Source organism: Bos taurus, chromosome 2, assembly GCF_002263795.3.
Source record: "Bos taurus isolate L1 Dominette 01449 registration number 42190680 breed Hereford chromosome 2, ARS-UCD2.0, whole genome shotgun sequence".
Classification (NCBI taxonomy): domain Eukaryota; kingdom Metazoa; phylum Chordata; class Mammalia; order Artiodactyla; family Bovidae; genus Bos; species Bos taurus.
Window position 1 is genome coordinate 71,680,643 of NC_037329.1, and position 14,292 is coordinate 71,694,934.

A 14,292-nucleotide genomic window follows, 5' to 3' on the forward strand; every position below is an offset into this window, starting at 1 on the left:
CTTTTAGAAAATGAAAATAGGTGATCTCTGATTGTGGTTAGTGGACTCACTTAAACAGTTTACATTTAATAATCTTAATATGTGAGTAATCTATTTATTACATTAAGAATTAGCATTAATAGAAAAGCTATAAATACTATGTGTTATAATAATCTTTATTTCAGTTTAAAAAAATCTAATACATGAGATTATTTACTTTTTTGTGAGTGATGAGGCAGGCTAAATAGTATACCGAGTTATTTTCAAATCAGAAAAACCTGTAATTTAAACTCATGATAATGGGAAGTGTTTATGTTTAGATTACTTCAAATTCACTTATGAAAAGTGAAATCTGAGTCAATGATTTTTTTTTTTTTATTGATAACATTACTTCTCTTTTAGAAAACTTTTAGTGTTCTTAAGGAGATGTCAGTCAACTATATTTCAATAAAAAGAGAAAAAAGCAATGTCATTGGCCAATGTAAAAATATTTTGGCTATGAGTACATGAAATGATAGAGCATTTGTGTGGTTTGAATTCAGAAGTAAAGTTATTTGTGAATTAGTAAAATTAATAAACTAAAACATTGCACTGAAAATTTACATACTCATAGGTCATTTCAGAAGGTAGGGAAGGACCTTGGGAGCGTATATTTTACAAGTAAATTTAGGTATTTAGATGTAGAAGCCTAAGTGGTTTGTCTAAGGGAAGGTCAAAGCTAGGATTGATGGTCCCCACTCATTATTTTAATGTTTTCTACTATGTATGTAAAATTTCTTGGGTACTCTTGGTCAGTATTACCATGCTTTTTAAATCTGGTATGGGTGCATCAGTGAATTTATTACTGAAATATAAAACTATCTGAGTTTAGAAGATGATATAGTATGTATTTTTATGTAATTTACTTAATTCATTACATTAATCTTCATATGACTCTGCATGTCAAAAAGCTAGGCATTTAAATAGATATCATGTATGTTTCATAAACTTTGGCCACTTTTTAAATATGTATAACAAATGACTTCAATTGTTAATTTACCTAAAATTCTAAGGTTTTTTGTTCTCTGCAAAGATCACTTAGTCTCTTTATCACTATAGTAACTGACCATATAAAGTTAAGAAACATATGCTGTGCCCCACCGTGAGACAAAATAGTTAACTTTCTAAATGTTTCCTAAAGAAGAAAAAAAATCCACTAGCCTACTGTATTTAAAAGGGGAAATTTTAAATAAAATATACACAGCGTTTTTGTCCTGTTCTCATTGAGTCAGAGGATCAGGGTTTCAGTTTAAGGACACCCAGGAAATGATATGTTAGGAATTAAAACATCCCAAGATAAGAGTCACAGAAACTGTGGAAAAGAGACAGATAATGCCTATAATACTGATAGTATCTGGGAAAACTTGCTAACCAGCTGTTCCATTGTTTTTTTCTTTACTGTCCTTGCTTTGTTTCTTTTTTCTCCTCTTCCTTCTTCTCTTTCCTTCTTTTTCTTAGCCTTCTCTCTTCATGTAAACAGATTTACTATCTTAAGAAATTGTTTGGTAAATAGTTTCCAAATGCATTGATTTCTTACAAGTAAAAGCATTATGTTTACTCATCTAAACTATAGTCTATTAAGATGATTTCTAAAGTTTGATACATAGTTTGGGGTTTACAAATAAACATTTTTACATATTATTTAAATTGTTACTCCAGATCCCCAAGTAAACCCTTGGCACGGAAATTAATGGATTGGGAAGTAGTCAGCAGAAATTCACTATCTGATGACAGGTTAGAAACACAGAGCCTTCCTTCACGATCTCCACCAGGAACACCTAACCAGTAAGTACATCAGGGGTACGTTTTGCTAGGTTCTAAATTTTTGGCTCTATGTTTCTAGGGGCTAAACATCATAATATGTAAAATTTAAATTGTTCATTCAGGTATGATTGTCATTGCTCCAGGGCATTATTTTCTCTTATCTTGAAACTCCCTATGTAAGCAGAACAGGAAATAAAAATGCTCCCTTAACTACAAAGCTGACTTTCATAGTCAGATTACTGACCAATAAATCAAGATCTCTTAGTAGACTTAAAATCTGGGGGTATGGTTGTTGATGACATAATCCTTTTCCTTGTGTGTCTCCAACACAGTTTCTAGGGGACCACATATTACTTGAATATGCTAGGTGCTGTGATTTTCTTACTTAAGCTCCTACCCTGCTCCTGGGTTGCGACTGTCTGTGTTCTAGGAAACAGTGGTCTCCAGCCTCAGTTCCCACAGGCGCAGCCATAGCTCTGCTGAGGAGCACAGATATTCAGTATTTACTGTGAATATGTTTCATCCTAGCATTTCTCACAAAAGCTGGATGCTTGGGTGTAGGGTGTAATAATAATACATTTGTTCTGGCCAAAGATGTTATCTTAATTTTATAGAGTTAACAGATGTGTTGTATTATATGTATGTGATTAAGATAATGATAACAAAACGAGTGTCAGTTGACTGTTGAGTGTCAGTTGAATGTTGACTGTTCTTGTTAACCCAAAAAATATTTGAAGTTTTGCATGGAATATATTTAAAGAAGTTCCTTTGGACGTACTTTATGCACATTAATGTTCAATAAATGTGCTGCTGCTGCTGCTGCTAAGTCGCTTCAGTCATGTCCGACTCTGTGCGACCCCATAGACGGCAGTCCACCAGGCTCCCCCGTCCCTGGGATTCTCCAGGCAAGAACACTGGAGTGGGGTGCCATTGCCTTCTCCCAATAAATGTGCACTAAATCCTAAAAGCTGTTTTGCTGATGAGTGTCAGTTTAAGAGTAAATTTCTACTGTATTGGATGTAAAGTATGGTCATAAACAGTTTGGTTCATAGCATGTTGTCTTCCTTACTACTAGAAACAAAATAGACTCAAAAGTTTCTCAGTATCTTGCTAAGTTATCTTTTTTATAATAGACTGCGTATAAATTCAAAGGCTAATCAACTTGCTTGAAGAAGATCCCGAACCTGGTCTCTTTTCCAGCCAGCCTTTCTTGTTTCCAGTATCCCTCTAAACAATTACAGAAAATTGTAGAAAACACAAGAAATTTAAACCAGACAATTGAGTTAATTAATTGTCACTAACTCTGGTCAAACTTTCTGGTAATAAAACAATTTTAGGTATGATCTGAAAAAAAAAATTTTCCCCTAAATTTTAAAGTGACTGCGTCTCTTATGAGGATGGAAATGTTGTGTTCAATATCTCTATTCTTAGAAATTATAGAAACCCCATTTACAAATGAAAGAATTTATTAAAGGATTAAAAAAGAGTTCAGACCAAATATGAAAAAATATTTCTGAATTATTTATTCCTTTTATTTTGTAAATGCTGCTTAAGATGCAAATCTATAGTGACTAAAACCCAGAAACATTAAGGTTGGTAGAGATAACAGATGATTGAAACAGATAAAATCCCCATGGCAGATTGCTAACTATAGCTCAGATCTTTGACTTCCTATTCTGTGTTCTTTCTGTTTACCCCATACTGTCTTTGTCAGAGACTCAGCTTAGTAAAATGTGGTTAGTCTTAAAACACATACCCACTTTCTAATGCAATCATATAATTAAGAAACTTGAAAATACTGAGGTAAAGCACATTTTCACTCAGTTTCTCTTCCTCTTCTCATAGTCGAAATTCTGCGTTCACCCAAGAGGGAACCCGGCTGCGGCCATCTTCGGTGGGTCATCTGGTGGGCCACATGGTCCACGCTTCCCCGAGCGAGGCCTTCGGGAATCATCACTCTCCATCTTCCACACAAGCTAATAGCATTGTTTTGGAATCATCACCGTAAGGCTTTTTTTCATTTAGCTTCCTTCTTATAAGTAATAATGCCCCAAATTATTTCATTTGAAATAATCTGGGAAATTATGGTATTTGATACAAGATTTTATTTGTACAATGTTTTAAAAATTCATTGTAAATGTGCTTATATGTTCCTGAAGGTCTTGGTGGCCCCTCACTTCACAGAATCACTGTTGTTATTATTTTTGACTCTATATATTCTTGAACTTTAGTTTATACCATTACATATTTCTGTAGTTTAATGTATCACTGTGGTCCGGCAGTAAGGTGATGAAAGGTAGAATTTTCTTAATATTTTTCAGGAAGGGAGCCATAAGAATAAATAGGCAGTATTGAGGGAAATTAAGTAGCAAGGGAAAAGATCACACTGACAATAAGTTGTAGAAAGCATGCATGTACCATTTCTAAAATTCATTTCTATCTCATTACAAACTGCGTAAATTAAACTTCATAACTCAGTATGTCAGTTTAATGCCAGCATGCTTACCTCATATTAATAGGCAGTTTCCTGATTTATTGGTTCATATAATGCAGTTAATTCATATGGAAGTAAAAATACCGTGTACAAATTAGGAAAAAGATACTTTGTAAGATAATAGATAAGATGATCCATTAATTGTTGAGAAGGAAAAAGAAGTTTAAAATATTGTGAAAGTGATCAGGGTTGAAGGGTGGGTCTAAATGATGGAAAGATGGAGAACAGGTGGAGTGTTGTGCTCCAGGAAAGCCTGCCTGGTCCAGAGGAGCCACTGCTGTCCTCAGTGCATGGCCAGCAGGGAAGCAGCCAAGCTGTCAAGACCACTGGGTGGTTAGTCTGGCTAATGTACATCTGCATGAAAGATCTTGACTGTGTGTGTACTTTATAAAGGATGGAGGAATAGAAAGATACACACTGCACACCGTGGAGTGTGCCCTGTGTGCACTGTGGATGGACGAGAGTTAAGATTGGTGGAAATTTATAATGTTTTATCACTTTAAAAATTATAACTGTAACCTTTTTGTTTGTAAATAATAAGCATGTATTTTCTATTTCTGAAATTTTAAGAAGTGTACAATAATTAAGGATGTGATTGAAATGACAACTGATTAAATTTTAGAATGACATGCTTTCAGCACATGAAAGCTGACCACATAGAGGAATGACAAAGCCCATCTCATTATAGACAGATCAGTGTCACTCCCGGGACCTGACCACATGGTCTCAGTCTGGGTTTTGAAGGGCTGTTTTCGTGGAGACACATACACATCTGCATACACATACAGTTGAATATTTCCTTTTGTGAATTGTATAGATTCACAAATCCCCCAAATCACTTACCCTCTTCAGAATACCTTTGTTGTCTTTTCCTGACCTGAAATGGAAAAGCAGGTTTGGCATAGACTGGAACCATGCAGAGTGTTTGCTTCCCCTGCCCAGTCCACAAGAATTTCAGATGTTTTGGGCTTTCTCTCTGGACATGTATTTTATGAAGCCTATGTGTTTGTATTCAGTTTTGAATCTATAACTGCGTCTGAAATTCGGCCAATTTAATGAGAGAGTTCTGAAAAGACAAGCATAATGGTAAACTAATAATAGTAACTAACATTAGTAGCTTACAGTCAGCTTTTTTCATAAATTATCTCACTATTCTACTCAAGAGAACTCAATAAAATAGAAAAGGTATATAACCCCACTTTATAGAAGAGAAAAAGCCACACTTACAGCATTTGTTCCAAATTACAGAACTAAAACTCAGATTTTCTTACCTGAGCCAGTCTGTAGAACTTTGTATCCTGGACAAGGCTTTGTTGATATTTTTTTTTCCATTTAGAGCAAATATTTTTCAACTTGGACTCCATAGATTTTAGTTTTACCTTGGTCAAATGTGAAAAGAGTTCCAGCAATATGTTGGATTAAGCACAGAGTGTCTCAGTGTAGTGCATGGAAATAGATGTTGAGCTAGCTCACCAGTTGCCTGGTTTTTAAATGAGTCCATGGGAGTTAAGGTGAGTCCTGGCTTGGGGCACTGGGTGAGCTTGCCTGCTTCACAGGAGAAAATGCTATTAACTCACAGGTGTGTTTATTGTGGAAACAAATAGGAGGCTGTTTTATTGCTTAGAATAAAGTTACCATTTAAAGGCAGGGGTGATTGAAACTACATCCTACCATTTCCTTCCTTTCTTTAAATGTTCCACAGAAAATCAGACTATTTTTAGTTTGTAATTTTTCTAAGATAATCATTAGCCCTAAATTACTTTAAAAATAACAGATTTTTAAAAAAATAAATTCATACCACAATACCGATATGTAACAGGGAAGTTCAGTTATTTCTAAAAAGTAATCAGCAGAGCATGTGAATGGATAAATTTTATTTTTATTATGATACAGATTGCTAAAGGCTGCAATAGAGAACTGTTTTGACTGCAGAGTAAGCAAATCAAATCACTGCTGTTGTTGAAGCATTCATGAGGAAATTTAAAACTGACTGGATTGAAAGTCAGGAAAGTTTTTACTCACTTGGCTTGATTGACAATTTTAACAACTCTTTTGCTGCTGTGTTAGAATATGCCTGTAACAGCAAAGTGCACTTAAGTATAATATTTTCATTTTTTGCTCTTCACATAACATTTTCCAAAATGTCAGAGAATAAGATAAGCATATTATTGAAAGTTGGGCATTGGAACACTTACAGAATCACATTCCTGGTTCTCCTTTTTTCTTTAACATCCAAAAGTTAAGACGGGTGGTAATTTGTCCATAAATTTTTTATGTGGATAAAATTTGAACAGTATGTGTTTCAAGTCCTTGTTCCCATCTAGCCCCCACTTTGGATCATTTTAGGCAAGTTATTGGTTTCAGATATATCAAAAACCTTTGCATTAGGAATATATTATCAATTAAAGTAAATATGGATGTTGTTAGAGCCCTGGTCTTGTATTCTGTTCATTTTAAATATAAACAGTTTCTGGTAGAATTTAAGATGCTACCATTATAAGCAAAATGGAATGAAAGAAAATAGTCATGTTCAGCATTTGCTCTGACAAGGTCTGTTGAAGCCTCAGATACTAGTAGATAGGGTTGCTTAGTTTTTGTCTATCTTAAAAACTGGCTTCTGAGCAGCATTTCATTTAAAGAAAAGGGTCCACTGCTACAGGTTTGCATGCATGCTAAGTTGCTTCAGTCATGTCCAACTCTTTGTGGCTCCATGGACTGTAAGACTGTCAGGCTTCTGTGTCCCTGGGTTCTCCAGACAAGAATACTGGAGTGGGTTGCCATGGCCTTCTCTGGGGGATCTTCCCAACCCAGGGATCGAACCTTGGTCTCTGGCATGTGGGTTCTTTACTGCTAGCGCCACCTGGGAAGCCCTTAAAGTATGTGTACCATGTGTGCGTGCTACAGGTTAAGAAACCCCTGATTTAAATTAAGTTTCCTCCTGCTTTTTGCAGTTGTTTTCTTTGAGGTGCAACTATAACTTTGTGTTAAGAGCACAAGCTCTGGATTCAGACTGGGTTTAAAACTTGGTTCCACCACTTCTAATTTTGTGACCTTGGGTGAGTTGTTTTATCTCTGTAAGCCTTAATTTCCTTGTTTGTAAAAGCAGGACGATCATATCTACCTCATAGGACCTCTGTGAACATTTAATGAGATGCTTATTAGTAGTTCAGCAGGGGAAAATGTACTTAGTATATGTTAACTATAATAAATACAAATACATCTTTCATTTAATTTGAGGGGGGGCAGTGTATACCAGCAGCTTTTAAGTATATTATCAACCCTTTATCTGCCTGCATGTCTGAAGTATGGATATCCGGTTGAACACCATGAGGAATTCCCCAGATTCTCAACTTCATCATTCAGTTCCTAATCACCAGAGACTGCAGATTTCATAATTCTCAAATGTTAAATCTAGTTCCCTGAGCTATTCTCTCCTAGACTGCCCCATTCCAGTCTTGTCTAATGAGTCACTGTGTCTTTGTCCTACCTTTTCAATTCCTTTTGACTAGTCCTCAAAGCTTTGCTTTCCCTTTGCTTCTCTGAACTACTGGCACTGATCACTTTGCCTGCAGGCTCAGTGTAACCCAGCTCCCATGCCAGTCTTGATCCAGTCTAACCTGCAAATACTCAACTGCTCTAGGACAAGGAAATAAAAGAACCAAAGAAGGTTCGATGTAAGAGTCTTAAGTCGCGGGGCCTCAGAGGATTCACCACGTGAGATGCTGTACCTGTGAGAGCAGGACTAAGTGCAGGTGTAGGCTGTTTCACTGAAGTATGGTTACCTGCCATCCAACTCCGGCAAAAGTCTCCAGGACTTGCATTTGGAAGTGAAGGTCGGAGACTTGGAGTTTGGTTGAAACCAGAAATCTCAGGTCTGCGACCTTGGTTCCGGACTAGATGCCTACTGATAAAATAATATGACATTTTCAAGTGTATTCTTCTGTTAATCATATCCTATGGAGAAGGAAATGGCAGCCCACGCCAGTATTCTTGCCTGGAGAATCCCAAGGACGAGGAGCCCAGCAGGCTACGGTTCATGGGGTCACAAGAGTCGGGCATGACTTAGCGACTAAACTACCACCACCAATCATATCCTGGGGAGTTTCTAAACACTTGAATTGTCTTGAGCATAAATTAGTAACCAGTCTGAAATGGTTATTTACTTTGAAATACTCTAAATGTTACTATAAATTAGCCAAAATATCAAGAAGCCTGAATTTTGAACCAGAATTTTGTCTGTATCTCACAGAAGTGTGGCAGGGGTAAATGCCTAATGAAGACAGGTGACACTAGTGATTGTAATTGAATGAGACAAGAGCTCCTGGTGTGTATCTTAAAAAATGAGAGTTTTAATGAAAAAGGAGCCATCATTTCTGTTAAGTTTGTATTAGTGTCTACCAAGAGTATGGTTTTTGTTTTCTACTCTTAACTTAGAATAAACTTTATACTTATATGTATGAAAGATGTATTGGTACGGTTAAACTTTTGGCAGCATTTTTTTTTAATTTACAGTTTTCAGGGTTTATCCTGTTTATTTTTATTTTTTATGAGTAATTATAATCATCTCTTTGAGATTATATTTTCTATACTGTCTGTATGACCAATTTTTTCCCCAGCTCCCATACTTAAAGCCAGCTGATTACTTCTCCTTGTAAGACCCCAGCCACAGCCCTGATCCCTCTTCTTACTTTGTTCCTATTTCCCAAGTCCTGTCTAAACTACCTGATAGTAGATGCTGGTCTTCCTGTAAGTTATAGATCCCTTCTTTCAGATGCTAGCTGTTATTCCTTGTAGGGCTTCGTTCCACTACACTGCCTGATTGTCCTTCCAGAGTATGTGATGTCTCTTCATTCTGTTTTCCTTGGCAGTTTTTGTTTGTTTTTGCTTTGGCCTAGAAATAGAAGCTTTTTAAAGAACTGGCCTATTTCATGATATTATTTCAAATGTATTATAATTTTAAATTACAATACATGGTTTACCTATGAAAATCATCTTCCGGTGGAGGCTGACTTCCTGTTGCTAGAGGGAGGGTGGGAGTGGGGCGGCTGGCTCGTCCATGTGCGGTTTTGTGGGGCGGCCTGGGGCGGCCCCGGAGTGGCTGACCCTTTGCCTGCAGAGACCGGAGTCACGAGGCGGCCACCATGGCAGGGTCGGAGAGCCAGCTCAAGTACAAATACAGAGACCTAACTGTATGTGAAACTATTAACGTTATTACTTTATACAAAGATCTCAAACCTGTATTGGATTCATACGTTTTTAATGATGGTAGTTCCAGGGAACTAATGAACCTTACTGGAACAATTCCTGTGCCTTATAGAAGTAATACATAGAATATTCCAATCTGCCTGTGGCTGCTGGACACATATCCGTATAATCCCCCTATCTGTTTTGTTAAGCCTACTAGCTCAATGACTATTAAAACAGGAAAGCATGTGGATGCTAATGGTAAGATACGTCTTCCTTATCTACATGAATGGAAGCACCCACAGTCAGACTTACTGGGGCTTATTCAAGTCATGATTGTGGTGTTTGGAGATGAACCTCCAGTCTTCTCTCGTCCTACTGTTTCAGCATCCTATCCACCATACCAGGCAATAGGGCCACAAGATTCTTCCTACATGCCAGGTATGACAAGTGGGATTTCTGCATACCATCCGGGTACCCTCCCAATCCGAGTGGTTACCCAGGCTGTCCTTACCGACCTGGTGGTCAGTATCCTGCCACAACAAATTCCTAGTACCCTTCCCAGCCTCCTGTGACCACTCTTGGTCCCAGTAGAGATGGCACAATCAGCAAGGACACTATCCAAGCCTCTCTCATCTCAGCAGTCAGTGACAGACTGAGATGGCGGATGAAGGAGGAAACGGATTGTGCCCAGGCAGAACTCAATGCCTTGAAACGAACAGAGGAAGACCTGAAAAAAGGTCACCAGAAACTCAAAGAGATGGTTACCCAAGAAGTAGCTGAGGTTGATAAAAACATAGAACTTTTGAGAAAGAACTCAGTTCTGCTCTGGAGAAAATGGAAAATCAATCTGAAAACAATGATATTGATGAAGTTATCATTCCCACAGCCCCACTATACAAACAGATCCTAAATCTGTATGCAGAGGAAAATGCTATTGAAGACACTATTTTTTACCTGGGAGAAGCTTTGAGGCAGGGAGTAACAGACCTAGACATCTTCCTAAAGCATGTACGTCTTCTGTCCCATAAACAGTTCCAGCTGAGGGCACTAACGCAGAAAGCAAGAAAGACTGCCGGTCTCAGTGACCTCTACTGACTTCTCTGATACCAGATGGAGATTGAACTTTTCTAAAGTATTCTTTTCTTCTCTTACTTTCTCTTATATTAGTAGGTGTCCCAAATAAGTTATTGCCGTTTATCATTCAAGTGTAAAATATTTTGAATCAATAATATGTTTTCTGTTTTCTTTTGGTAAAGACTGGCTTTTATTAATGCATTTTCTATCCTCTGTAAACTTTTTTTGAGCTGAATGTTGGGACTGACTATGCTAAATAAAATTTGTTGCTTTAAAAAAAAAGTCATCTTCCTAGATAATTGTTTAAGTAGTAGATTGACTGCATGTAATACTTCTGCATTAAATATGAACACGGAAGTTATTTCTTAAAATAACATGAGTTAATATGGGTATGTTTTTAAAATGTAATTGATAGCTTTTGCCCAGAATAAGAATTTTAGGAGTCTGTGTTTATATTCTTAATTACTTTTATACACTGTAGAAAGATAGGTAGGTAGAAAGAAGAGAGAGTGAATGTTTGGTTATTGAAGTTGAAAAAATAGAAAGGGTAATTGCTACCAGGATTACTGGGAGAGCACATAATTAGTTTGTGAAAGTTCCCCAGACAAACTATAATAACCCTCTGCAATAATCAGACTTGTGGAGAGCCTGTCTCACTCTCTGTGAAGTTACTTTAACAAAAAAGTTACATAAAACAATGAAAGACGACAGATAGTCCTATCCTGAAATCCAAAATTGTATTGTCTTTCCTCTCTGAGATCTTGCCTAGTCCTTCCAGCCTGCACTGTATTCTCCTTACCTTTTCTTTATAGAGTTTGACTCAAATCCCAACTCAGGTCAGTACACTTAAAGTCTCTTCCTTCCTGTGTCTTCTTGCAGACTCTGAATAAGTAAAGGAGAAGGTATATTCAGACACCCACCAAAGTGTGGGTGGGATTCATGTGGACTGGAATGCCCATGGTCACCTAAAGGCAGCAGCTATCACTTGGCTTTGTTCAGTTGTTAACAACTTGTAGTGCTGGTCCATTTTTTCCAGAGCTTCCAAGTTTTTCATTCTGGAAATCCAGATTTGTAATTTTTTAAATGTAGTCAACTCACAGTTTTACAGTGAACAGGCCAAATGTCTGTTAGCTAAAGTTGGCCCACAAGCCATGAATTTGCAGCCACTGTTCTTGGACAATAATTTCTAATCAAAATGAATGTTAGTTGTTTAGTTGTGTCTGACTCTTTGCGACCCAATGGACTATAGCCTGCCAGGCTCCTCTGTTCATGGAATTCTCCAGGCAAGAAGACTGGAGTGGGTTGCCATTTCCTTCTGTAGGTACTAATCAAAAGCACATAATAAAAATCACGTCTATAGTTTTTTGGACTGTATACCCCTAGTCTCTAACCCCGGAAATGCAGATTCAGCAGTCAGCAGAGTGTCCCCTCTTGTAACTGAGTGCTGCTGCCGTGATGCCCCTGCCCACCAGGCATGGCTCACTTAGACACCGTGCTGCCTATCAGGTGTATGTTTGTCCCTGTTGTTTGTCTTGGCACTATGTTTAGACAGTTAGCTGAACCAAGGATAAAGAAAGTTGCTCTGACTCCATTCCCACCTGATCTTAACCTTATAGTCTTGCCAAGATCTTTAGTTTTAATATGAAATGCTTCCCAGGTGTGATAGCCATATGCAAAACTAAAAAAAAAGCTTCTCTTCACCTTCCCCACATGGTAATACTTAGTCCTAAAGAAGAGATGAGACCTATTGATTAATCCATGTGAGGTCCAGTGACTTCTGGTTTTCGTGAAGTCTTAGAGTATTTTGATAACTGCTTTTTAGAAATTTCATATCTGAGGCTCTGCCAAGGGTTGCCTACAGTTACCTGTCCTAATCCCCTACAGCAGGCCATAGTGGAAACATACATCTCTATTGTAATCTGTGAGGACATTTTCTTGGACCACCAGCCCTTGAATGTATTAGATCTCAGAGGCTTGAGTTCTTGGCAATTGAAATTAGCAGAATAAAAACTAGTATGTCTGGGACCTGGAGTCTCTAGCCATCAAGATAGACCTCAGAGAAGCTTTTGCTGAAATGGGGAGATATGCTCTCTGATGCAGTCTTTATAGACTTACCAGAATTTAGAGCATTTTGAGCCCTGAAGACTTCGATGTAGACCGCTGAGTGGTTGTTATTGTTAATCTGCGTATTTAGCAAGTATAATTTATACTAGATTAGAAGAGCTGTATTTTCTCTTAGGAGAAGTTAGATCATTCACTGTTAATCCTGGCTGACTACCTCGGCACTAAGCAGGTTTTAGTATCACTGCCATATCTACCACGTGTCTAGCAGCAAGTCTCAATAAGTTCACAGCTTCTCTACCAAGAGCAGCATGTCTCCAAGAGCCACTCTGGCAATAACCTGTGTGTCAGTTATCTTGGGCCAAATTATTCCATGGTAGCAGAGTCTCCCCACTCACAGTAACGTACAACAAGGGTTCTTTCTCCCTTACATTCCGTATACTCATGGATCACCTGTGGCTGTGCTCTATGTCATGATCATTTAAGGCTCAGACTGATAGCAGCCCCTGTTGGGACATGGCTGGTTTCCTGCCTGAGGGAAGAGAGAAACACAAACACAAATACTCCCTTCAGAAGTGGCTACTCATATTTCATTGCCCAGAGCACATCATATAGCCAGTCCTGATGTCAGCCAGGGAGGAGTGAAGGGTACAGTTCTGCTTCTTGCAGGCCTTGTAGATGTGCAGCATCTGTCTGTAGCCTGTCCTAATTACCACAGCAGCAGCCATGAGGTTGACACAGCAGCTGTCAACTCTCTCTCACCTGTCCTTAGGCAGTGGGATAAAAATTCTTTTATTTTCCCAAAGGATCTCCTGCGACCTCTGAGATAAATAAAAACCCCACTGATGGTCAGTTTTCCCCTTCCGGGTCCCTTCAAGTCCAAGACTTCTATGGACACAGGCTTTCTGGGGTCCAAGTTGAACCACTGGTTCCCCCTTCTGGCCTTTGTGAAAAACTCAACTTTTACTGCATGCACTGTGCTCCTTCCTAAAAGGTGCATTTTTAACCTTGAGGTTTCCCCTGTCAGAGTCAGCTCATCTGCTCCTGCTGCTTCTGCCTAAGGCATCTGCTTTCTAATGTTAATTGGGTTCTTGCATCCTCACCTAAAATCAGGTTTTCCAACACTGTCTTCTCTAGTTTTGTCTCCTCAGTGAACTCAGCACTCTTGCCCATTGTGTTCATCACTTCCATAGATTGCATTTTATTTCCAAATAAAATGGAGAATCCCTTGATTTCTAAGGTGGCACCGAGTATCTGTGTTATAGCTTGGTATCTGTGCACAGCTTGGCTCTCAGTTATCTCTCTGCCTGCCCATAGAACTCCACTGAAGACCTTAGAAAGGGGTTTTTGGAAATGTATATACATTGTTATGGTAGATCAATAAATCTCTTCATAGGGGTATCCTTAAAGTTATTTTATTATTTATTATATAAACAATCTGTAGAATTGTTTACAGATTTGATAAATTAAGAAATTAGATTTATTACTTTAAACTTCAAAGTTAAGAAAGTTTTCATTAAACAGTGGCACTTGCAAATAAATATGGTATTCAAAGCTTGTCTCCTACTAGACATAGTAAATATCTGAGTTGCTTGACCCCAGCTTTTAAAATAACAATTCTGAAAAAAAAAAAAAAAAAGTAAAATAAAATAAAATAACAATTCTGTAAGACAGCTTCCAAAATACTTAATTTT

General features: G+C 37.9%; 1 protein-coding gene and 1 pseudogene across 6 annotated transcripts in view; both read left to right on the forward strand.

Annotated features, from left to right (window-relative positions):
- The window catches only part of PTPN4 (protein tyrosine phosphatase non-receptor type 4), a 190,545-nt gene that overhangs the window by 133,456 nt on the left and 42,797 nt on the right, over positions 1-14,292 (forward strand). For all 6 annotated transcript variants that reach the window (XM_025001008.2, XM_059893120.1, XM_025001011.2 and 3 more), the window contains 2 exons: positions 1,678-1,803; positions 3,628-3,786. In XM_025001008.2, the coding sequence (XP_024856776.1) occupies positions 1,678-1,803; positions 3,628-3,786 (285 nt within the window). The remainder of the gene's footprint in view (positions 1-1,677; positions 1,804-3,627; positions 3,787-14,292) is intronic.
- LOC100139473 (tumor susceptibility gene 101 protein-like) lies at positions 9,325-14,287 on the forward strand (annotated as a pseudogene).